Source organism: Myotis yumanensis, unplaced genomic scaffold (genome assembly GCF_028538775.1).
Source record: "Myotis yumanensis isolate MYYU_CA2020_CCGP unplaced genomic scaffold, mMyoYum1.0.hap1 SCAF_2, whole genome shotgun sequence".
NCBI lineage: Eukaryota > Metazoa > Chordata > Mammalia > Chiroptera > Vespertilionidae > Myotis > Myotis yumanensis.
Window position 1 is genome coordinate 35,922,566 of NW_027223753.1, and position 24,991 is coordinate 35,947,556.

Sequence of the window (24,991 nt, forward strand, 5' to 3'; positions counted from 1 at the left end):
CCAATAGTGGGGAAGTGAGCTTGAGGAAGAATATAAGTGAAACTGCCTGGTGTTTTTATTTAGCGTGTGAAAGAAATGTTTAGGCTGACTTAGTACATATAGAATCTCTGTGAGATGAAGAGGGAAGGGGCTGGGTATGACAATGGCAAGGTTAGTTGGGCCAACCTTGAACAGTCTAAATGGCATTATGAAGAAATGTTGACTTTATGTAATAGTTCATGGAGAGGCAAGGAAGGCTTTAAATTAAAAAATTTTTTTTTGTTAATCCTCACCTGAGGATATTTTCTCCCATTGATTTTTTTAGAGAGTTAAAGGGAAGGGGAGAGACAGAAAAACATCGATGTGAGAGAAACACATCTATTGGTTGCCTCCTGCACATGCCCTTGACCGGGATCGAACCCAGGACTCTTCAGTCTTCAGGCCAATACTCCCTCCACTGAACCAAACTGGCTAGGTTGCAAGGAAGGCTTTAAACATCTGGATCTCCTATAAGAGTCTGTGTTTTAGAAATATTACTCTGGTGATAAGGAGGACTGTGGACTAAAATGTGGCCAGACTGAAGGCAGACAGATTGCCTTATCTATCATAATAAAAGGGTAGTGTGCTAATTAGACCGGACGTCCTTCTGGACATCCTTCCTGACGAAGCTGGGGCCGGAGGGAAGCAGCCCGGGTCTGGGGTGCCAGAGGGAAGCTGGTGCTGTTAGGGGGGGGGGAGGGTGAGGGGGGTGGGGGGGAGGGGTGGGAGAGGAGGGGGTGGGGGGAGGGAGGTGGGGGGGGTGGGGGGGGTGGGGGGGGTGGGGGGGGAAGGAAGGCCTACTCTTGCATGAATTTTCATGCATTGGGCCTCTAGTCAAGCAAGAAGTGATGAGAGCCTGAATTAGCAATTCATCAGATGGGGAAGAGTTGGCGAATTTGAAATTATAGTTCGAGAGGTGGAATGAGCACAATTTGTGGTGATGGAATGAATAGAACCTAGTGGTTTCTATTTGAGTTGACCAGGAAACTAGTGAATTTATGTTAAGGGACCTAGATTGGGGTGAGTTATAACAACTCTGTTCAGATATAATTCACATACCATACAACTCACCCATTTAAAATATACCATTAATGTTTGTAGTATACTCACAGAGTTGTGCAGACCACTACAATCAAATTTAGAATGTTTCCAAAACCCTATAAAGAAACCCATTCCCTTTTTACCGTACCTCCTCCCATCTCCCCAGCACTATGAATTTGCCTGATTGCTATCAGTGAAATCATACATGTGGGCCCTTGTGACTAGCTTCTTTTGCTTAGCATGTTTTCAAAGCTCATCTGTGTAGAGATTCCTTTTTGCCTTGTATTGTAGTCACCTCTTTGCATGTTTGATCTCCTCTACTGGACTATAAGTGCCTTGAGGGCAGGGACTACTATTATATATTCAAGAGCTGTATTTAGCACATATTTTTGTATTTAGTTATGACTCAGCAAATATTTGGTACATCATAAATTAGAAGGTTAACTCAATTAACCACAAAATTAAGTTAACCAGAACGAGCTGCTCCCATACATGCTTTCTCATTGAGGTGTGTCTGTATTTTCTGTCATGGAATAAGTAGGTAGGCACCATGCCAGTGGTTCTGGCTCTGCCGTTAACTCTTTGTATGATCTTTGTTAAATCATTATGCTCTCTGGAGACAGTTTCCTTATCTGAAAATGGGGATAAAAATCCCTATTCAATCTGAAACTGAGGAATAACTAAGATAATTCAAATTGATGGGATTTGGATAGAATTGGGGTTCATCTAGAAAGCCTCTGAGAAGGCTGAATAAATATTTGGCTCTGTTACCTAATCCTCCTGGGATAGGAGTAGCCTTTTCTCATGGGATTAGGTTATTTTGGCCATTTGCATCTTTTCAACCCCCATTTTCAAGGTCCTGGTTTTGGCTATGGCACATTGTTCTTTTGTCATCAATCTGGGGCATTTTATCCTATCCCATGTTCTCTAGCTTTTCTCTCTGGAATATTGAAGACACTATTTCTTTCTTAAGGACACCAACCAAAGCATAGCTTCCTGTCACTTCCCTTAATCCCTCTTTTCTTAATAGGATGTATGTAGTTGAATATAAAAAAAATTAAAGTTTAAAACTTATTCTTCCTGAAACAATTTATAAATACAATCCCCTCCTCCTCCCTCTTTTGGAGAGATGTTCATGTTTTTATTTAGAAAACATATGCTGAGTGTGTATTTGAGTGTTATGTATCAAAATAAATAAAATAGTTTTTGACTTCTAAGATCTCATATCAGTTTAGTGGGAGGAGGCAGACATCTGATAAACAGATAATCACAGTGTAATGTGAAAAGTGGAAAGCAGAACCATTAATAGTAGCTATGGGAGCACCTGGAAGAAGTGATTGGGACAGTGTTTTGAAGCAAGTGTCACCTGGCATTTCTGCACTAACAAGTATAACAGAAGCATCCTGATGAAGAGCCATCTGCGCTGTTTGAGCCTCACAAAAACCTGGTGAGGAGGAGGTTTTTGACTTCCATTTTAGAGAGTAATCTACTGGTAAAGCTCAGAAAGGTTGTGAGTGGCTCTTACACACAGGTCCTTGACTCAGATTCTGTGTTTGATCCCTCTCCCTCCCATCACTTCCATGCCCTTTAAGCAAGGATAGAAAGTACCCCCCTCTCCTTTAGTTCTTCCACCTTAAGCAAAACTAGAGCCTCAGATTCCCCTTTTCTGTGTCTAGTTTGCTTCCAGTGTCTTCGTCGGTGCAGTGAGCATTCCTGGGCTGTAGCAGTGAATATTGCTGATGTCATTGTTTGCCTTATTGGGATTTTGCTCTTTGTTTCACAGGGAGCTGTGATTGGTATAGACGATGAGGACGACAGCACCTTCACAATAACTGTTGATCAGAAAACCTTCCATTTCCAGGGTGAGCTGAAAGAAGAGATTCTTTCTCTTCATAGTCCCAACTGCTTCTTTCATTTTCTTTTGGGTTATTTGCCGAATGAGGTTTTGCAATTGATCTGCATGAATGAGCAAACAGGAACGTTCTGGATGAAGAGGTGCTGCAGGTTAGGGAGGGATTTGTCTCTGCAGTGGATACAGATCTATTTGAAACGACTGGATCTGGCTGCAATTGGAGATTAAAATTTTAAAGGATAAAAATCAGTGAAAGGAGAGAGTAATGGGCTGCTGCTGCTGCTGCTGGCTTGTGTTTACACAAGGTTGCTGATTTTCTTTATCGAGAAGTATGGTTCTGCTTCTGCATGAAGAATCTAAAGACTGATTGTGAAGGTTGCAGTTTTTGTCCGTGTAAAACTCAAAATGTAGATTAAGTTGAAGCTACTAGCAACCTTTGGTTTAAAGGTTTTGCTTTGCTTCAAGAACTACAAGTTTGCGCTCATTTCACCTGCATTTCTGTGTCTTGTCTGCCAGCCGTCATTTCTCTGCTATTATTCTTTTTATAGTTAATAACACCAATGCCATCTGCCACTGCTATGTTTCGGCATTGCATGCTATGGCTCACCGGTAGAAAGGGTAAGGTATTGTATGATCATTCTCATTTCATCTTGCTTTGAAAACTCTAAACCAGCAAATAAAAATAGATTGTTATGATCCTGTCCTAATGTATCTCTCATATAGTAAGAGTGTCTATTAGCTTCATTACTAATGTTTTTGTTATTCAATCCAGAATAACCTCTATTTTACGTTCAAAGCAGTCCAAGAAACTTAGAAATGAGATTTGGAGATGTTAGCACTTTCTTTGAACTACAAATGACAATGCATTGTAATAGATGATATATCAAGATAAATAAATGTTAAATTTACAGCTTAAAAATGTTTTGGTTATGAAGGTTCACAGTGATCAGATGTTATCTGATGTTCAGACAGCTTTTGTCCTTCTATGCTAAGGTATTAAACTGCAGTTATTTTTCTTCATTGTCTTGTTTAAGAGATTAACACCTAGAAATGAAAGATGCAACTTATATACAGTAAAGACAAACCAGTGTATTCAAAAGTGATATCTCTAATGCTTTTAAGAAAAGCACTCTTAAAAATATTTACTGTTTGGTCATATTCTTTATTCAGAGCTGCTTACCTAATGATGCTCTCCTGAAATTTTCATAACATTTTTTAACACATTTAAAATCTTGTTATAAAAGCCCAAGGCCTTTATTTTTAGGTTAAATATGTAACGCTGCTTACAAATTAAAGCAGATGATGTCCACATACTGGAACTTTCTTTTTTTTTTGAATGAAGTTGAATACTTGAATGCGTTTCCAGTCATAGCTGCTGATGCAGGTGAAGGCTGCAGTATGGAATTCTCTCCTCTGCAGTTGCTAAGGAGACACCTTCTGTGGACATCCAGAAACTGTATTGTTTGCCCGGTTAATGGAGAGGAGACTCAGACCTCTAGAGCAAAGGAACCTCTACCTTCTGATTTACTTTTAAATTATTTATGTTAAACTCATCTCCCCTTTAACACTCCCAGATTTATGTGGCCTGCTTGTAAGACAAGCAATTCTTTTAATGCATTATTTAAATGACAAGGATAAATAAGAGTTATATGTGTTTTTTAAATGGGTTCTTATTTCTGAGACCATCAGACTTATTTGTTTCTTTTCTAGTGAAATAGTAATGGAAGTCTCAGGCAGCATGAGATTATCTAGCTTTTTAAAGAACTCAATAAGACTCTCTATATATATCTAAAACGAATTATTTCACATTCATAAGTTCTTACTCATAAGAAATTCTTTGAAAATTTAATAAAAAGTTCTTATTGTCTGATAAATCTTATATTCTTGATGAGAATTGAAAGCAAGTTTTACATTAGCATATGTTTAAATGTGTTGAACTTTTTATTTAATATACCAGAATTTTTTAAAGCAAAATGAAATATCAGTTGATGCATCTATAAAACAAACTCTGTTTTTGTTAAAGTGAAAGCTAGAATTTGTTTATATTCATTTATTCAACATCTATTTTAGACATTCTAAGTTCTGGGGGTACTGTAATGAACAAAACAGATGCCCACTGGAGTAATCCATTCTGGTAGAGGAGAAAGCTAATAAACAAGATAAGTTAGTAAAGTATAAGTAAATAAGAGAATGCTGAGTCCTGGAGAGAAAAAAATAAAGCAGAAAGGGAGAACATGAAATAGAAGTGAGGTTGCTATGTGTGTGTATGTGTTGTGGAGGGAGTGTTGGAATTTTAGAGTGGCTAGGAAATGACTCACTGGGGTGGTGCCTTTCAGTGAAAGAGCTGAAGGAAGTGAGAGAGCAAGCTATAAGGGGCTTTGCTGGGGGTGGGGATGGGGAATACATCATTCCAGGCAGAGGGAACAGTAAGTGCCAAAGTTTGTGTCTGCCATATTTGAAGGACTGCAAGAAGGCCAGCTCTGGTTGAAGTGTAAATAACCATAGGGGAGGGTAGTGGGAGGTGAGATCTGAGACTATAGGGAGCCTGGTCATGTGAGGCCTCTTATATGCCACTGAAAGGACATTGAATTTTATTGAGATGAGATACCATGAGAGGATTTTGATCAGAGGAGTGACATGATGTGATTTATTTTAACAGTACTAGTAGCCCGGTGCACGAAATTCGTGCACATTGAAAGGGAATTAATTAGAGGAACGTAATTTGGACTCACTATCTAATATCAGTAATATGTGAGCGTGAGGCAGTCTGTATTTCTGAAATTCAATGATATAAATTTAAGCTATTACTTTGCCAAATAAATGGAATTTACAGATATCATTTAAAAGAGCATTCAGCTTCATATTAAAAACTCTGGCTACCAAGTCAGGTCTGTTTTCAACTTTTTGCCAGCGTTGTAAATTGTTTGCAATATCTGCCCATTTGGGGTTGCATGTCATAGTCACGAATAAATCGGGCTTGCCATACCTCATTACAATTGCCATAGCATCCTGATATCGCTGCTGCATATTTCTGGGACTACCCTCAGAAGATGATGGAAGTATTTTTTTTTAATATATTTTATTGATTTTTTACAGAGAGGAAGGGAGAGAGATAGAGAGTTAGAAACATCGATGAGAGAGAAACATCGATCAGCCTCCTCCTGCACATCTCCCACTGGGGATGTGCCCGCAACCCAGGTAACAAGCCCTTGACCGGAATCGAACCTGGGACCTTTCAGTCCGCAGGCCGATGCTCTATCCACTGAACCAAACCGGTTTTGGCGATGATGGAAGTATTATCATTTTACCAATTGGCACATTGTCATTTTCAGATCTAGATTTGAGATAATCCATCAAACCACTATATTTTTCAACTCTCAACTTAGATTGGTTTGCTTTGATGAAATTTATCCTATTTGCCTCCATTTTTGAATACGAATCCATGATAGACTATTGATTTAATTTTCCTGCATTTAAAATAGGATTGAACATGTCCTGCACAGAGAGATGAAATCCATAATACTGCATTTGTGTGACTTGTGTCCTTACATTTTGTCTAGTACTATTGTCGATTACACTGTTGTCTCTGAATCTTAATGCAATATCTGTTCCCCAGCCTTTTTCACCATGTGGAAAAAGAATAAGATATGTCATTGCATCTAATGTAGGAAACAGGATATTGATTTGTTTCATTTTAGTGGCATTTGGATTATTGGGATCTGGTTTACAGTGAATGAGCAAGCCCCTTTCAAAAGGAGGTTCTCCATCTTCGTTTCTGAATATGACAGCAACCTCGGTTACACGGGGAGAATTATATCTACCTGGGTCACTGTTGCGATCCTATTTAATTGCCATTGTTACTTCTGTGGGAGCAATACCTTTTGCTGCTGCTTCAGATTGGGCTTCCTTTTCTACCTCATGTAGCATCTTGTACGATTTTGTTAATTCACTTATTTCATGCATGAGGTTGTTGATGTTGATCATGAGTCTTTCTGAGCAGCCCTGGTTTTCTGGCATTGCTAATCTTTTACTTGTAGCTTCGGCTGTATCCCAAATATAGAGTTGAGCAAACTTCCAAGAAATACCATCCAAAGGATGTAAAGTTCCAGTACGATGATAAACTTGTCCGTGTATTCTAAAACAGTATGGCCTGTATCCTGATGGCGATGCAATATTTTCACCCATGGAAGCAAAAGCAAAAGAACTATTTATGGAACGAATATTTTCCATGAAATTTTTACTGTCAGATCTTCGTTTGTCATTAATCTTTTCAAATATGCCGGGTAATCTGGAAAATGTATATCATTTGGACAGATTTTCCCTTTGCTACAACATCGAGTAAATTTCCCATCGGATGGTTTTTCATCAGAGAAATTTAATGATAGGCAAAATTCACATCGAACAGTCATTCCACCACAACTATGTTTGAGTATTGCATCGTCATGTACTCCATTTTCGCTGAGAAGGCAGTTCCTACCGGTATTGGTAGTACTTGTTGATGACTGTTCTCTCAACATATTCTGTCGTTGCCACTGCCTTCTTCCAACTTCAAAGGCACGTTGGTCTTTAGACATTTTCTGTCGATAACACCGGTGTTTTTCCAGTAGCTGGTGTTCAGATACATCCTGTCGCAGGCGCCACCTTCTTTCAAGATCACACGCATGCTGATCTGCAGACACTTTCTGTCAATAATGCCGGCATCTTTTGACATAGTCCCACCTCCCTGCTGTCTCGGTCTGAGATGCAGGTGAATGAGAGTCCTGGCTATCAGGCTGCTGAGAGCTGTCTGACCAATGGCTGATTTTGTGGGGGTGGGACTTCCTCCTCCCTGCTGTCAGTTTCCACAGCTGTGATGAGGAAGCTGGGGTGACAGAGGGAGCTGCACCCTCCAGCCGCCCTCTCGCTCTGCTCTATGTCCAGCAGTCTCCTGCTCTGCCATGTCCTCCAAACCTCCCGTTCTCCGCTGGCAAGGTCCCTGGAGCCTGCGGGCGTGGCTACGGCCTCGCCTCCCAGGACCTGCAAAGGTCCCAGGAGCCCGTGGCTGGCCACCGTTGCCTCCTGAGGCGCTTGACACCTGCGTATGCAAATTAACCGCCATCTTTGTCCAATAATTTGCATAGTCACTTGGATTTACTGGTGGGTGTGGCTTGTGGGCGTGGCTTGAGCATAGCGGAGGAACAGTTAATTTGCATGTTTCTCTCTCATTATATGGGATTACTCTGGCCACTGTGTTGAGAATAAAATGCAGGAGGCAGGGACAGAAGCAGAGAAACTAATTAGGAGGCTTTTGTAGTCCAGAAGAGAGATGATGGTGGCTTTCATGGTATCCTTGGGAAAGGGGAGGTAGTGAGAAGATGTCAAATTGTATATGTATGTTTAATCAACTTTATTGAGGTATTAACATACAATCTATAATAATAAAAGGGTAATATGCTAATTAAACCAGACAGCTGAACGACCTTCGGACATCCTTCCAGACGACCTTCTGGATGAAAGTCTGCGAGGGCCAAGGCAAGCTGCCATGGCTGCAAGGGCTGAGCCCCTTGCACGAATTTCGTGCATCAGGCCTCTAGTAAAATATAAACATTATACAGTTCAATGAGTATTGACAAATTTATTTGCCCATGTAACTGCTAGCACAATCAAGATACAGAACATTTTTGTCATCCACAAGATTCCTTTATTCTTTGAGTCAGTCACCACTGCCAGCCCCTGGTCCCAGTCAACTACTGATCTACTTTAAATAGACATTAGATTTTTCTTCTGGAGAGTGTCACATAAATGGAATCACACAGTATGTATTCTCTTTGGTCAGGCTTTATTTTAGCTCAGTATAATGCTTTTAAGATTCATCCATGTTGTGTGTATTGGTAGTTTGTTCCTTTTATATTGCTAGGTAATAGTTGCATGTTATATTAAATTTGAAGGTTGAACTGTATATACATGTGAGAGAAAGATAGGAGGAGTCTAGGTTGACACCAAAATTTTGACTTGAGCAACAACAATGGAGTTGTCATTAATGGAAATGGTGAAGATTGCAAGAGGAATTAGTTCGGGGGGCGGGGGTTAGAGTTGGCAGGGGATGTGAGCATCAAGATCTTAGCCTTGTACATGCTTAAAAACAAATTTTTGATGCCTATCAAACTTCCAGATGGAGATGTCAAGTATACAGGTGAGGTGCTGAGTTCAGGGGAAAAGTTCACGCTGGAGAAATAAATTTGGAAGTCTTTGGCATACAGATGGTATTTAAAGTCATGAGAATTTGAGAGTAAAGGTAGAGAAAAGAGAAAAGTAATGAGCACTGGAGCACTCCAATATTTGTTTAGAGGGCACAGAGATGAGGCAGAACAGCCAGAGATGGAAAAGAAGCCACCAAATGGAGGAGGAAAACCAGGTGAATGTGGCACCTGGAAGCCAAGAGAAAGTGTTTCTAGGAGGAAAGAGGCACCAACAACTGTGTCAGATGCTCCTGATGATCAAGTAAATTGAGGGCTGAAAATTATTGCAGGATTTAACAATTAACAGTCCATTAATTGTTAACAGTCCATTAATAGTCCATTGACCTTGAGAAGAACAGTGTGAAGGTAGGAATATAGACAGTGTTTTTAAGTTCTTCTGTAAAGGGAAGGTGGGAAATTCAGCAGCAGCTGGAGTGGGGATGAGAACAAGGGAGTTTTTTGTTTGTTTTTTAAGGTAAGAGGAATAATAGTATCTTTTTATGCTACTGACAGTGATTCAATAAAAAGAAAAAATTGATGCAAGAGAGGGGTGAATTGTTGGATCAGTGTCCTTAAGAAGGCAGGAGAGGAGGTGAGGCATTGCCTCTGACTAGGACAGTGATGGCGAACCTATGACACGCGTGTCAGAGGTGACACGCAAACTCATTTTTGTGGTTGATTTTTCTTTGTTAAATTTTCTTCAGTTAAATATATAAAATAAATATCAAAAATATAAGTCTTTGTTTTACTATGGTTGCAAATATCAAAAAATTTCTATATGTGAGACGGCACCAGAGTTAAGTTAGGGTTTTTCAAAATGCTGACACGCCGAACTCAAAAGGTTTGCCATCACTGGACTAGGAGCATGGACAGTTCATCCATAGTAATGAGAAAGAAGAACAAGTGTATGGAAATGTATGTAGGTAGATTGTTACCCATCCCCTTCATTTCCATTTTGGTTTAAATCTCTAGCTGCCTTACGTAGCCTGTATCCTGAAACATCATTTATTTATAATAAAGAGGATTGGTGCCAGGAATAAAACAAACTTCCTTGAAATAATGGACAATTTGTCATTACAATGATTCCAAGTTCTGATAACTTGATGTCTCCAATTTTTAAAAGATGCCATGAAATTCTCAAAACAAAGTCAATTTAAGTTAACTTCAGTTTTGAATAGGCTATAATTGAATTTGCAATTCTAGCATCTTAGACGTTTAAAAAAGTTTGAAAACTACAACTTTATTCTATCATTTTTAAGAAATATTAAAAAGAAAATACTTGCCAAATTATCTTTATGAACTGGCTCTTTTTTCTTTTGAGCGAGGGCAAAAATGATCCCTTTTCCTATCAGTCAGCCAAAGTTGTTTGCATATATAGATTCATTAGACATTGAGTGGAAAGCAGCTTTGGTATTGTCTGGCTGTTGAATTCAAACATTTATTGTGTGTGTAGTATGTGTTCAGAACCTAGGTATACAGGTAAATAAGAATAGACCATGATGTCAAGGAGCATGTAAGGAAATAATTGTAATGTGAAATTGATGTAGAAGTAGAAATATGTATAGGGCACTAAATATAATGGAGAGTCAGACACGCAGTGCTTCACAAAAGAATAGAGTTTTTCTTGTTTCCAAGTAATTTTAAAAATAAAATTAAAAATCATACTAGCTCTTAAAATTTCAAGTTGTTCAGAAGTATAGAATGTAAAAATTAAAAGTTTCCTGTCACCAGGCGCTGTCTCCCCTCTCTCCCTCATTACCTCTTCTATCTGATAGAGTTCTGAAGATTGAACTGAAGTTTGTCAGGTGGAGGTGTGTTGTAGCATGTGCAGAGGGATGGAAATATGACCCTGCCAGTGTGTTCACTAACTATGAATGTTTGGTACTATTAGAACAATGGGGGGGGGGGGGGGGCGGGAAATGAGTCTGTAAAGATACGCAGAGGCATCAGATGTAACTGATATAAAAAGATTATATTTTTATCCTGAGGTCAGTTAGAAGCCAGTAAAGCAGGATTTTAAGCAGAACAGAGACAGACCTGAGTTTTAGATAAATAGCTGTGATTGTTAATAAGGCCCTGAAAGGATGAAAGCAGTGGTAATGGAACAGGAGAAGAGGAAATAGACTTGAGAGTTTTAGGAGGTAAATCTAGTGATCGCTTGGAAATTGGAGGTGAGAGAATGAGAGTAGTGAAGATGACCATTTTGTGTTGGCTTACTCCTTGGATGTTGTCAACATCTGAAATAGAAAATCCAGGAGAACAGAGGTGGTGAGGGACCTCTTATGTTTGAGGTGTCTGTGGGACACACAAATGTAGATGGTGATGGCAATTGGATCTGAATCTGGGCTGGAGAGGAGCTTTGTGGTTGTCAGGATATTGCTGGTAGGGGAACCAGAAGTTGAAAATTTGAATGCCTAAGGGCTAGTAAATGAGTGAAGAGTAAAGCTGAATAAAGACTCTAGCAATTTGGAGAGCCCATGCCCTGTTTGAAAAGGCAGCTGCTACTTAGTTCCAGACAGTTTAGGTTTTCGGTAATGCTTGTCCAATGTTGCCAGATTGTCAAGTTTTTCAAGTGAAGCCAGAAATACAGATTTTTGGTGTGTGAATGGGAGTTTGAGTATGGATGTGTTGAATCTCCAGATTAAACTCCACAACAATGAGGTGGTTTTATTTCTAGTTTTAGAATAGAGAAACTGAGGTTCAGAGAAGCAAAGCACCCAGGATTAGTGGATTATTGCCCAGATCTGTCTAGATCCGTATCTTTGAAGTGTGGTCCCAACCCAGTAGGATCAGCATCACCTGGGAACTTGTTAGAAAGAATCTCTAACCCAGACTTGTTGACTCAGAAACTTTGGGAATGGGCCCTCTTTAGTATTTCTGATGCACTCTAAAGTTTGAGAACCATTGGTCTACATCAAGATATTATTCCACTCTACTCTCATAACAACTTACATATTAGATGGAATTACTCCCAATTTATATATGACAGAAGTGAGACACAGAGTCAAGTGACCTGGCCTTGATCTGAGATTGTCTGATACTATGTCCTTACTTGTCTAGAAAGGGTGTCTTGCCCTTAAGCAAACCTGTTGTGTGAAAAATCTAAATTTTTTAAAGATGAAAATTAAGGATAAGTATGCAATTAGTTCTTCATAAAACAAACCTTCACTTTCAAAGGACTTGACTGAAGACATCATTTAAGCAGTATGTTCTCCAAAATGATTTCAAGTATGAAATTTGTTTGCAAATTTATTTGATATACTTTTAAATCAATAAAAGTTGCATAACACAAAATACAACATTTTAAGCATTAAAAAATGTTTAAATTAAAAGACTCTCCGGGAACTGTAGAAGTCTTATTAGAGGGCATCTTGGGTTGGTCTGATAGCTGACCTTTTCAACTCAGTCCATTAGAGCTTGCTCATTTATTAAAATGTAGAATTACTACAAATCAGCCCAGTGGTGAAGGAAAGTATTTAATTCAGAAAGGTTATATTGATCAAGTATATTAGGGCAGCATTGCCCTACTGCATTAACATGAATCAACTCAGCATGGCACATCTGCATCATTAATCATTTAGAACAATAGGCAGTACGTCATTAGACTAACCCATGGTTGCCTGCTTGTGTCTTCTGTTTTAAAAACAACCATTTCAGCATTATCATTAGTTTAAAATATTCCATTATCTTATGTTGATTATTGACTTAAAAAATTTTCCCTCTGCAGTTTTGTATTTTTTATTTTTATGTGATAACTTCTTAAATAAAAATAAAATAACCATTTAGACTTCATGTAAGGGAAGTATAATTAGCTATAACTAATTCTCTAAATAGCTGCTATAATTTCAGTAGGTGTTAAGTGGGGAAATGCCACTGAATTCATATATTGGGGTATGTTGTATTGTAGGAGTATTGGTTATCACTAGTATGTCTTTCTTCTTCCTAACTTGCTCCCTGAACATTTGAAATTATAATTTTCCCAAGTTTAACCAAGTATGGACTTTTTGGCTTAGTGAGTAGCTAGGATTAGAGTGGATTTTAATTTTATGTTTTTTATTAGTAATTTATGTTTTTATCCTACCATTCCCTTCTCTATAATTTCTAAGTAGAAAAATTAATACCTGCTTAGTAGAATTTGAGAAAATATAGAGTATTATAGTAGTAAAGATAATACTAATAATCACTCAAATCCTGCTACCTAAAGATAATTATTTGTAACATATTTGTGGATTTCTTTCTGATCCATCAGTTGTGTGTGTGTATTTTTAATAATTGAGCCATTTTATTTAAATAAAGTTTTCAGATTTTCAATTTAAAACATTGTCATGAACATTTCCCCATAACACTAAATGTGCTAAGATTTTTAATAGTTTCATAATATTTCATTTGATGAATAATTATATTTAACCATTCATCTGTGTTATACAGGTTATTTTTTAAAAAAATAATATTTCTGAAACAATCTTCCCCAGTTGCTTTCAAGAGATTGTTGATTTCTACTCTCCTCTGCTTCACACCCCTCCTAGGCACTTAGTATTTTAATTTTGAAAGGATGCCAACCCAATGCCCCTTCTCCTCAAAAATGTATTTAATGTGCTTTTTTCTTGTTTGCTGACTTGTTCATTTCTTTGCCTATTTTTGTTATTGTTGGTGTGTATGCTAATCATTTTTTTCGCATATCCTTTTTGAAAGAGAATAGAGAATAGTCTTAGACTCATTCATTTACCCTACCATTTGAGAAATTGCTAATACATATTGTTAAGTAATCTTTTTACCCAATTTGGAAGCACATTTCTTGATGGATGTTAGTGTGAAGAGTAAATTAACATATATAAAGAAAAGTACCTCTCTACTTTAGAGTATCATGTATACCTGAAAATATTCATGAAGGTAGACTGTGTGCCTTTTAGATGTAATATTTATTCATAAGATGTATTCATACATTTTATTACTTTTCCTTAAAAAATAAAAAGTTAATATATAGACAATGAACCGAACTCTTATGGACCAAAGTCTGAGTGTCCCATTGCTGATAAAGGTGTACTTTTTTATTACATTTGTTTTCTCCCTTCCCTTCCCTTCCCTTCCCTTCCCTTCCCTTCCCTTCCCTTCCCTTCCCTTCTCTCCCTCCCTCCCTCCCTCCTTTCCTTCCTTCCTCCCTCCCTCCCTCCCTCCCTTCCTTCCTTCCTTCCTATTGCCAATAAATATTTAATTGCTTGTTTTTGCCAGTCATTAGGTTAGTTTATGAGTATAAAGTAGTGAGCAAAACAAAGTGCCTGTCCTCAAGGATCTCACATTTTGAAAATCATTATTCTAGAGGAGTCTTCCTGGTTGTTCAATTTCAAGTAGTTCTCTGATCCCAGCCAGGTTAAATACACCTGAGTTAAAGCTCTATCTTCTGGTAATGCTTAGATTGCATTCCCCCTTATTTTTACTTTTAGGCGGCTGATTAGCTAGTGAGTTTTCTAAGAAAATGCTCAGTTTGGCCAACATAATCTTTGTCTTTTCAGCCTCCGTCATTAATTCTACATTCAGTCTGTGAACATTTATCCTCATGATCATGATGCTTTAGTCAATGTGTTCCACAATTGGAACACATTGGTCCAGTATGTAAATCCAAGTTGTGTTTCATCATTACATTTTCTTAATATTAAATTTGGAGGACCCAGGAAAAAAAGAATTCAAATTCAGATAATCTATAAAGAAGCTGACTCTTCGTTGTGTTGCTGGCTTTAATGAGGACTACTGCTTTGGGTGACTGCCTAGTGGGGGGAATCAGAGGATCATATAAAAGAGATTTGATTTGAGTCCTTGCATATGGGTGCTTTAAGTTGAGTGGGGATGGGTATGAATGGGATATATATATATATATATATATATATATATATATGATTGGAAATCTTTCTGGAGAGGTCATTATTATCAGAAGGGAGCATCTGATGAATAGAAGAAGGAAGTAGGATGAAGAGGAAGCAAATACTTACTGAAGGTGCTATTAGTGTGTTAGGCACCGTAATCCTTATATGTACCCCACATATCTTATGAGATAGGTATTTTTATTTCTGTTTTAATAGATGAAACTGAGGTAGGGAGGAGTTTTTAACCCAAGGTAACATGCGTAAGAAGTGGCCAAGCCCTAACTGGTTTGGCTCAGTGGATAGAGCGTCGGCCTGCGGACTGAAGGATCCCAGGTTCTATTCCGGTCAAGGGCATGTACCTTGGTTGCGGGCATATCCCCAGTTGGGGGTGTGCAGGAGGCAGCTGATCGATGTTTCTCTCTCATTGATGTTTCTAACTCTCTATCCCTCTCCCTTCCTCTCTGTAAAAAATCAATAAAATATATTTAATAAATAAATAAATAAAATATATTTTTTTAAAAAAAGAAGTGGCCAAGCCTGGATTCAAACCCATGCTATTTCCATTGCATGGTGATACTTGTTCATGTTTTTGTCTCTTGTTAACCTTTAGTCACACTGACTTCTTTTTTCACACTGATATCAGTCACACTGGTATCTTAGATCTGGCTTCACTGCTCTTTTCTCTTCTTCTAAACAGTACAGCACACTTCTTCTTTTAGTAGTTAATGTTTTCATGCTATTATGTGGTTTGGTTGTCACACTTTCTCCTGTGCTCAGTGTATCCAAGTTGATAGTTGTCACTTGGCAGGGACCGAGTGGAGGCAAGGGAATTGGGACATTGGTCAGAAGAGACTGGTATTGAGTCATAGCATGTAGCATGAGATGAGCAATCTGTTACTTAGTGTGAGGGAGGCTTGGAAGACTGGCCCAGAAATGTTCCTTATAGGGATTTAAAGGACAGACAGTCAAATACTGTTAACCTGCCCTGGCCAGTGTGGCTCAGTTGGTTGGGGCGTCATTCCATGCACTGAAGGGTTACTGGTTCAATTCCTGGTGGGGGCACATGCCTGGGTTGTGGGTTTGATCCCTGGTGGGGGCACTTGCAGGTGGGGTTGGGGGCAGCCAATCAATGTTTCTCTCCCCGCCCATTTAATTTTATTCCTGTTCTGAATGCAGAGTTCTTTTTTTTTTTTTAATGGATTTTAGGGAGAGAGAAACACCAATTGGTTGCCTCCTGTATGTTCCTCCACTGGGGATCAAACTCGCAATCTTGGTATGTGCCCTAACCCAGAATCAAACATGCAACCTTTTGTTGTATAGGAGACACTCCAACCAACTGAGCTACATGGCCAAGGCTGCAGAGTTCTTTTAATATGTCCGCTGAGAAAGCATACCTAAGTTGTCAAGGAAACCAAACCAACATATCTTCTCAATTTTATTCCTCCATTGCAGAGGAAGTCCTGTCTACCTAAGAAGCCTAATTGTGGAGCAAGGGGTCACCAGTAAAATGAGAATGGCAATACTGACCTCTAGAATTGTTGTAAGATTACAGAGATTGCATTTAAATACTTAACATGATGCCTGGCAAATAGCAGGGCTCAAAAAATAGTAACTGCCCTGGCTGGGGCTCAGTGGTTAGAGTATCAGCATGCAGACCAAATGGTCGGGGTTTAATTCCTGGTCATGGGCATGTACCTCAATTGCAGGTTCCGGGGGCATGTGCAGGAGGCAGCCAATTGATCTCTCTCTCTCTCTCTGTCTCGTCAATGTTTCTCTTTCTCTCTCTCCCCTTTCCCCCCATATTCCCTTTCCTTCCCTTCTCTCTGGAAATCATTGGAGAAAATATCCTCAGGTGAGTATTAAAAACAAAAAACAGAATAATAACTGACTTGCACAAGGTATACTCTGATTTTTTAATGGAAAGACTAAGGAGTATAGAAAATGACTATTTGAAGTGAACTTTTGAGCCATCTTGCAGAACTTTTGAACGTGAACAAATTAAGTCCTTTCCTTTTAGGAATCTACACTTTTAGGTAATGAGATAAATCAAGGTCATGCTATAAGTGTAATGTATAGTTGAGTGTTAGTAATATGGACAGGTTAGTTCATGGTGGACAGAGGGAAGCAAATCTGAGTTACAGGCAATCTGGAAAGAGATGCAATTTTCTAGCTTTATTATAGACACTAGAAGTAAACTAACATTGTTCTAATATTTTTAGCATGATTTTCATTAAGAATGTTTTAGTGTTATTTACACTTTGTACTTAGGGAATTGGTTTAAGCATAGTGCTTTGGTATAAATTATTACAAATATGAGTCCTAAATTGTAAGGGAGGGCTGAATCAATGACATTTTACTTGATCTAGGCTGTTTTATAAGATAGAGTTAAAGCTTGTGGAATTTACTGAGGTTATGTTTGAGTTTATACTGCAGTCTTGGTCTGGAAATATATGCTTTCCTAAAGAAAGGTGAAGATATTATATTAAGGGCTGACAGCTAAATACATATAGAGAAAGAAGCAAGGAGTTAATGCTCTCTCTCTCAGAATTCCTTAGAGATCTCCTGAGGACAAAGAGTGAGGCCTTCAGAAAGGTTGTTTACTATGAATATTATAAGATTATAATGCAGAAGTGCCTCTACTGTACTTTATACCCTGAAGATATACTTAATACTTTTTTTAAAGTCTAAAGGATTTCTCTACCTTCACTATGTAAGGAATAACATCTTACATACTGTGAACAAGTCCTTTCCTTTTAGGAATCTATGTTCAGAAACTTTCTAAGCGTTTTATTTGAAGTAACATAAATAGATCATTATAATTTCTTATTAATATGATTCTGTCATGTTAGGCCACATCTATTTTGGCCTTGTTTGCTTTGGAGGTAGATAAGAAAATAAAGTAGAGAATTCTCTTTTCATATATATATTTTTTAGTTGCCCTGCTTTAGTTTTCTTCCTGAATTTTCTAACATGTTTTAATTTATTCTCTTTTTCCTTTCATTGCTTAATTCAAAAGTTGAGTGATTCTGCAACATCATTCTTCCTTTCTGAACAACCCTAAACCTTGGTAATCAGCTAAAGTGTTTTTGATGTTCTATAGTTCTCCTCTTGAACTGAGACATGGCTTCAGCTTCTCAAAATTACCTACTTCCATCCCTCTCTCCCTCCCCTTCCCCAGAATACATTAACGATGTGTTCTACCTGTTGGCTTCTCCTGGAAAAGAGAGTATTTTCTAGCAACATATATTTGAATGCTGTTATTTAATAAACTCAGTAAAACTTTTTATAATAAGGTTCTTCAGGAGATCAGGTTTGCCAAATTGCAGAATTGAATCTGAGTCTCTTTAAACTCAAACTATAGTTTTTCAACCACCCACTCCCAATCTGTTTTTTCCTCCTGTATTTTCTATGTTGTGGAGTAGCACTTATGCTTACCCAGTTTATCAAATTTGAAGCCTTCTCTTTCCCTACATCTGCATCCCTTACATTGTCTCTACATCAAATGAGTCACAATATCCATTACATTACCTTTTCTCTATCTGCTAAGTCACTGACATAGTCCAGATCATTATACTTTCACAGTTTCTATATGTATCTTTTTAAAAAATTGATTTGAGAGAAAGAGAAGAAGAGGGGAGAAAAGTGGGAGGGAGGGAGCGTGGGAGGGGGGAGGGGGGGAGAGAGAGAGAGAGAGAGAGACCTATTTCTTATTCCACTTATTTATGCATTTACTGGTTGATTCTTATATGTACCCTGACCGGGGGCGGAGCGGGTGGGGGGTGGAGGGGGGGCAAACTCATGAACTTGGCATATCAGGATGACCCTATAGCCAACTGAGCTACTTGGCCAAGGCTGTATGTATCCTTCTTTCCCTTTTCTGCCAAATTGCCCTTTTTATTGATGTCTGGGTGAGTTCTCTAAAATCATCCTATTCCCCATACTATTTCTACCCTCCGTCAGTATTGTAGGTCTTAAAGATTGCAAACTGAAATCCTAATTTTTCTTAAATTCAAGATTAAGGAATAGTGGCGCCTTTACCAAAACATGGAGTTAAAGTAATTAGGAAACATCTTCTGCAGAAACTAAAATTATTAGGATACATTTACATATAAATTTGGTGAGGATTTTCATTGATTAGAAATAAGTTGATTTAGAAATTTGTGATTGTAGAATGACTTGAAAAGAATCCATTAATCTACATCTGATTTTCATTGTCTGCTTTGACTGAATCAAAGATACCAGTTGCCCAATGAATTGCTGACTCTGTCCAAGAGAAGCTCAGTATTGCTTCAGATAGTCAAAGTGGAAGCTGTGGGGGAGAAACACTTTTTCAATATTTACTCAACATTTTGGAGACTTCAGCTAAAACTATTCATAAATCTTTGAGGGGGCTGTTATGGCAGCTTTAAGGCATACTAAAAGCAAAAATAATGATTTCTGCCCTAACCGGTTTGGCTCAGTGGATAGAACGTCAGCCTGCGGACTCAAGGATCCCAGGTTCGATTCCGGTCAAGGGCATGTACCTTGGTTGCTGGCACATACCCATTGGGGAGTGTGCAGGAGGCAGCTGATTGATGCTTCTCTTTCACTGATGTTTCTAACTCTCTATCCCTTTCCTTTCCTCTCTGTAAAAAAATCAATAAAATATATTAAAAAATAATGATTTCTTAGGAAATCCAACCTATTTTTAGATTCCAAATATAAAAATGGAACCATAACTGAATAATGAAATCAATGGATCAGTATTTCTCATTCAACAAATATTTATTGAGCACTTGTTTGCCTGGCATGATTCTAGGAGCTTGGGATATATCGACAAATAAAGTAAATAAAGATTCCAGTGGCAGCAGACTGTATATTTAAAAGTGTATGTGTATGTGTGTGTGTGTGTGGGGGGGGGGGGTAAGTACAGAGAAGAAATGAATATGGGGAATATGATGGGTTGGGGATCAGTTTTTAGTATATGCTGGTCAGGAGGTCTCATCATTTGAAGAGATGACAAATTATCATTTATCTGGTAATTACGAGTTTCAGTTAGTTGCTAAGAACATGCCAAGCTTTGAGATTTAAGAAATTATGCATCAGATTCCATCCCAGACCTCAGGGAATACGCAGCTTAGCCAGGGAAGGTAAAAAAAAAAGGTTAAAAAAAAAAAGCATTATAGTGTATAGAAGTATTGATAGTATAATAAAATGCTTAGATCATTCTTTCTCTAATGTGATGTCATCACTCTTCTAATTATGATAAGCAGTCTATTTAAACTATGGCTCTTAAATCTTCTGAACATCAAAACATTGGTTTAGATTACTTTAGATTTAGAGTCATATGAATTGGTTTTTCTCTCTCCACACCTCTTTATTACCTTCTATTAAAAATACCCTCTGCCATGGCTGGTGTGGCTCAGTTGGTTGGAGCATCATCCAGTACACCAAAAGGTCGCAGGTTTGATCCCCAGTTGGGGCGAATGGAAGAGGCAACTGATCGATGTTTTGCTCTCACATCAATGTTTTTCTCTCTCTAAAATCAACAAAAGCATGTCAGGTGAGGATTAAAAAGAACAAAAACACCCTCTAATCACTCATGCTGTCCAAACTGGTTACAAATTATAGTCAACGGCACTTCCAACCACTTAATTATCTAAATGGAAGGTTTTTATTCAGCATCCTTCTAGCTACCCATCATGTACCCCCTCACAAATATATAATGACTATCTATAAAACATGCAAGGTGCTTTGCTAAGTGCTAGAGATACAACAACGAATAAGACCAACAAACTTCTGATTTCTAGAAGCTTTCATTCTAGTAGAGGAGGCAATCAATAAGTAATCAAATAAGATGTCACATATAATATATATCAGTGGTTCTCAAACTTTTTAGTCTCAGGACCCCTTTCCAAATTTATTGAGGACTCCAAAGAGCTTTTGTTTAACGAGTTAAACCTGGTATTTACCAGGTTAAAAATGAAAACAGGGATTAAAAAATTATTTATTTATTAACTTAAAACAGGGGTGGGGAATGTCTGGGATGTATAAAGCCTGTGAAATCATTTGGTCTGGCCCTGCCAAGGCAACCGTAGGCGGGACTCGAAATTCAATAAATCTAGGAGTTTTTTCATAGCAACATACATTTATATTAAGTGAATAATATTAAGTGAATGATGTTATAAATATCCAAATGGCCCTTGGCAGAAAAAACGTTTCCCCTATCTTGACTTAATATGTCAATAACAAACTAATTATGCTAATAACATCTTATGAGGAAATAATCATTTTCCCAAACAAGCAAGCAAGCAACACACAGAAAAAAAACACAGAAGAATGACATCTTTTAACATTTTTGTAAACCTTTTAAATGTTTGGTTTAATAGAAGACAGCTGGATTCTCGTACTGTTTCTTGCATTCAGTCTTTGTGCTATGTTGTTTTGGTTGAAGTATATAAAGAAATTATAGTTTCATGCAGATATAGTTACAAAAGGGAGGAGTATTTTAATAGCCTTTTCAGATAATTGTATTATTCTCTGATACTTAAGCAAAACTCAACAAGTGATAGTTTCTTACAGATTAGTTGCAGTGTAGAATCTGTAACTATAACAGTGAAATTTATATATGAAAATACCCTATTAGGTTAAAATCCATGGTTTGCCTGGCACTTTAGATGGATCTTTGGTGCCATAGCCTCTATTTATGCTAAGATGCCCGCTGTTCTGCCTCCATTGCTCTTGCACCAAGAGTGCAGATGTCAACACAGTGAAAAAATGAAGGGAGTGTCTTAGTATTATCATGAAAATAATTTAGCCCTAAGGACCCTTGACCTCACTGGCTCACCAGTGTTACATATCTTATTTCACCTGATTTTCACAGTAGACCTTTGAGTTAGTTGGTGATATTCATTCTTTTTTAAATTTGTGCATACAACTCAGAGGTATTAAGTACTGCCCTCCTGAGGTCACACAAAAGTGTAAATGGGACTTGAACCCAAGTTTTCTGACTAGAAATTTTGGCTCTTGTTCTTTCTATTTCATACTGTCTCCAAAGTGTGTGAAAAGGTTTATATTGTTATCTTGTAAGAAGGACTTTGTCTAGAATAAGTGCATGGGATGAGGCTTATTAACAGTTCTAGGATTGCTTGAAGCCTTGGCACTCCATTTATATGTGCTGCTTTCTAGGTATAATGTCATTGCAAAGTACTAAACTTTTCTGTTTTTATCATCTGGATAATAATCCTATATAATAAAAGCATAGTATGCAAATTGTCCCCTCAACTGGGAGTTGTCTGGGAGTTTGACCAGGGGGCGGGGCCTGCCGGGGGAAGGGAGGAAGTACCCAGCCAGCAGCCCGAAGCAGCTAGGGACCCTACCAGTGCACAAATTTCGTGCACTGGGCCTCTAGTAGTAGTAGTAGTAGTAATAATAATAATAATAATACCTATCTCATATACTGGTTGTGATGACTTAATTAGTTAATACATGTTAAATGTTTAGACGTGTCAGACTGTGCTGACACAAATTAAGTGCTCAATAGTTAGCTTTTCTTATTTACACAGATACAAGACTCAGGCATTTTAGCTGAAGGAACACCTTGAGCAAAAGTTGGGAACTTGAGTCATCTGAGTAGTAAGTTTAATGTAACTGAAATATAGTGGTTCATTGAGGAGTATGTTGGGAATTATGATAGGAAAGATAGATTTGGACCCTAATTATGGCTGGACTAGACCTATAAACTATTGCTCAACATTGTGCCTCTAATGCATTAGACCAAGCATGTCAAACTTGTGGCCGACGGGCTGCATGCCTCATTTAAATAAAGTAGGCATGCGGCCCGCTTGACATGCTTGCGACAGTGCCTGGCATATGGCATGTATTTACATGTTACCTGAGTATTGAAATATTTGAATATTTGAACAAATTTAAGAAAGGACAGGGCAGATCCTCTTATCATGAGCAACATGCATGAATAAGGTGACATGTTAGCATAGCCCAGAAGAATGAATAGGATTCTAATAAGCAGATACTAGAGGCTATTAGAATGGGTGAAGACAATCCCTTACTAAACAGGTACCACCCAACTAAGTGATTGTACTTTTTAGGAGACTAAATTACTTGAGATTATGGTCTATCTTATCATTACTCAGACCTCCAACATAATACCTGATGCATATTGAGGCTGCATAGATTTTGAGTAGTTACTCAGCATTTACTCTTGTAAATACTGTTTTTGCATAATGTTTTCATTTCATAAGAACTTTCAAAGAAAAGAAGGCTTTCCTGATTATACAGGCTAATTTTATTTTTACTTCTTTTACCAAAAAAAAAAAAAAAGACAAATAACCACTTATTTTTGCAAACTGTAATTTATTCATAGTAGTTGTATGTCTTAAAGGAGGAGAAAATGTGACTAAGAGAACAGATTCCTAACCAGTGGATCAGGAATGGCAAGGTATAGTTTTGGAAACTTGTCTTAAAGTCAGCTTCAAATATGTGTAATATAGAATATGTGAATAGAATCCTGAAAATGTTAAGTATTTTACATACTGGATGGATATTGTTTTTTCTTCTGTACACTTATATTGCTTTCATATAAGCCAGATATTATTAGAAATTAGAATTTAGCAGTAATGCCTTCCCTACTCATTTTCTCTGGCTAATCATTTATTAGATTTATTAATAGAACTTATTTTCTCTTAAGGCTGTGTAGGATAATAATATATTGATATTTTAGTATATGCCAGGCACTGTGGTAAATAATGTAGGGATTAATTATCTCATTTAAACCCCACAACAATCTTATAAGATCTTGGTACTGTTATCATCCCCATAGGTAATATTATCATCCTCAGATTATAGATGAGAATGAATAAGGACAAAGCTAGGCATCAGAGCCAACCTTCTTAGCCTTTATACTAAGAGATACTGAAAAGCAATAGTTTTGTAGGACATTGAAGTAGTCCATTGTTTTTCATACTGCATAGCAATTCTTTAGTGGATTGTGAATCCCATTTGGTGGGCCAGGATCAGCACTTTTAAAGTAGTAAAATATAACAGAAAGGAAATATCAGTGTGTATACATATATGTATATGTATACATTACATGTATTTGTGAGCTATAAATTGTATTTATGTGGATCACAGCCAAACAAAATATGGAACCTACTAGCACAGAGAATGGAAAGAGAACTTGAAAATGTAAGAGGAGAGGTAGGTGCTAGAGATGTGAATTCTAGAGATAAATTGAATGTGTAAACTTTATAAAAAGAGGCAGGAAGAGTTATTAACCTGTCTTTATGGAACATAATATACTATTGACATGTTTTTTTAACTAATTAAATTGGGCCCTTTTAGCAGGGATTTGTTCAAAAGTAATATAGCTTTAATTTTACTTCTAGAGAGTAGGTGGTTTGTAAATGGTATATATCATTACTGTATTTTTATTTCTCATACTAGAGGCCCGTGCATGAATTTGTGCACAGGTGGGGTCCCTCGGCCTGGCTGGTGATTGAGGCCTGTCGGGGGGACAGCTGGCTGGGGGGTGACCCCGGGAAGTTGGCCAGCCGGACCCCTGATCGGGGCCTATGGGGTGGGGTGATCTGCAGGGTGGAGGGGCCATGGGAGGTCAGCCAATTAGGGGGCTAGCCAGGGGGAGGGGCCGTGGGAGGTTGGCTGTGGGAGTGCACTAACCACCAAGGGCCATCTCCTGCATTGAGCATCTGCTCCCAGGTGGTCAGTGCATGTCATAACGACTGGTCAACCGGTCATTCTGTTGTTCCATGGTAATGTTTGCTTAGGCTTTTATATATATATACTAGAGGTGCACGACATTCGTGCACTGGGGGGTGTGAGGGTCCCTTTGCCCAACCTGCACCCTCTCCAATCTGGGAGCCCTCAGGGGAGCCCTCTCCAATCCAGGAGTTTCTGTCTCTCTTTGCAATCATATGAGCGAATTGTCTGAGACCCCAGCTCAGTTTGGTTTGTTGCTCACAGAATAATAGAGACATTTTTTTTTTCTT

The 24,991-nt window shown here is 38.1% G+C and overlaps 1 protein-coding gene across 6 annotated transcripts in view; it reads left to right on the top strand.

Annotated features, from left to right (window-relative positions):
- Positions 1-24,991, top strand: part of OSBPL9 (oxysterol binding protein like 9) — a 130,325-nt gene that overhangs the window by 38,519 nt on the left and 66,815 nt on the right. For all 6 annotated transcript variants that reach the window (XM_070405105.1, XM_070405109.1, XM_070405103.1 and 3 more), the window contains exon 3: positions 2,843-2,921. In XM_070405105.1, the coding sequence (XP_070261206.1) occupies positions 2,843-2,921 (79 nt within the window). The remainder of the gene's footprint in view (positions 1-2,842; positions 2,922-24,991) is intronic.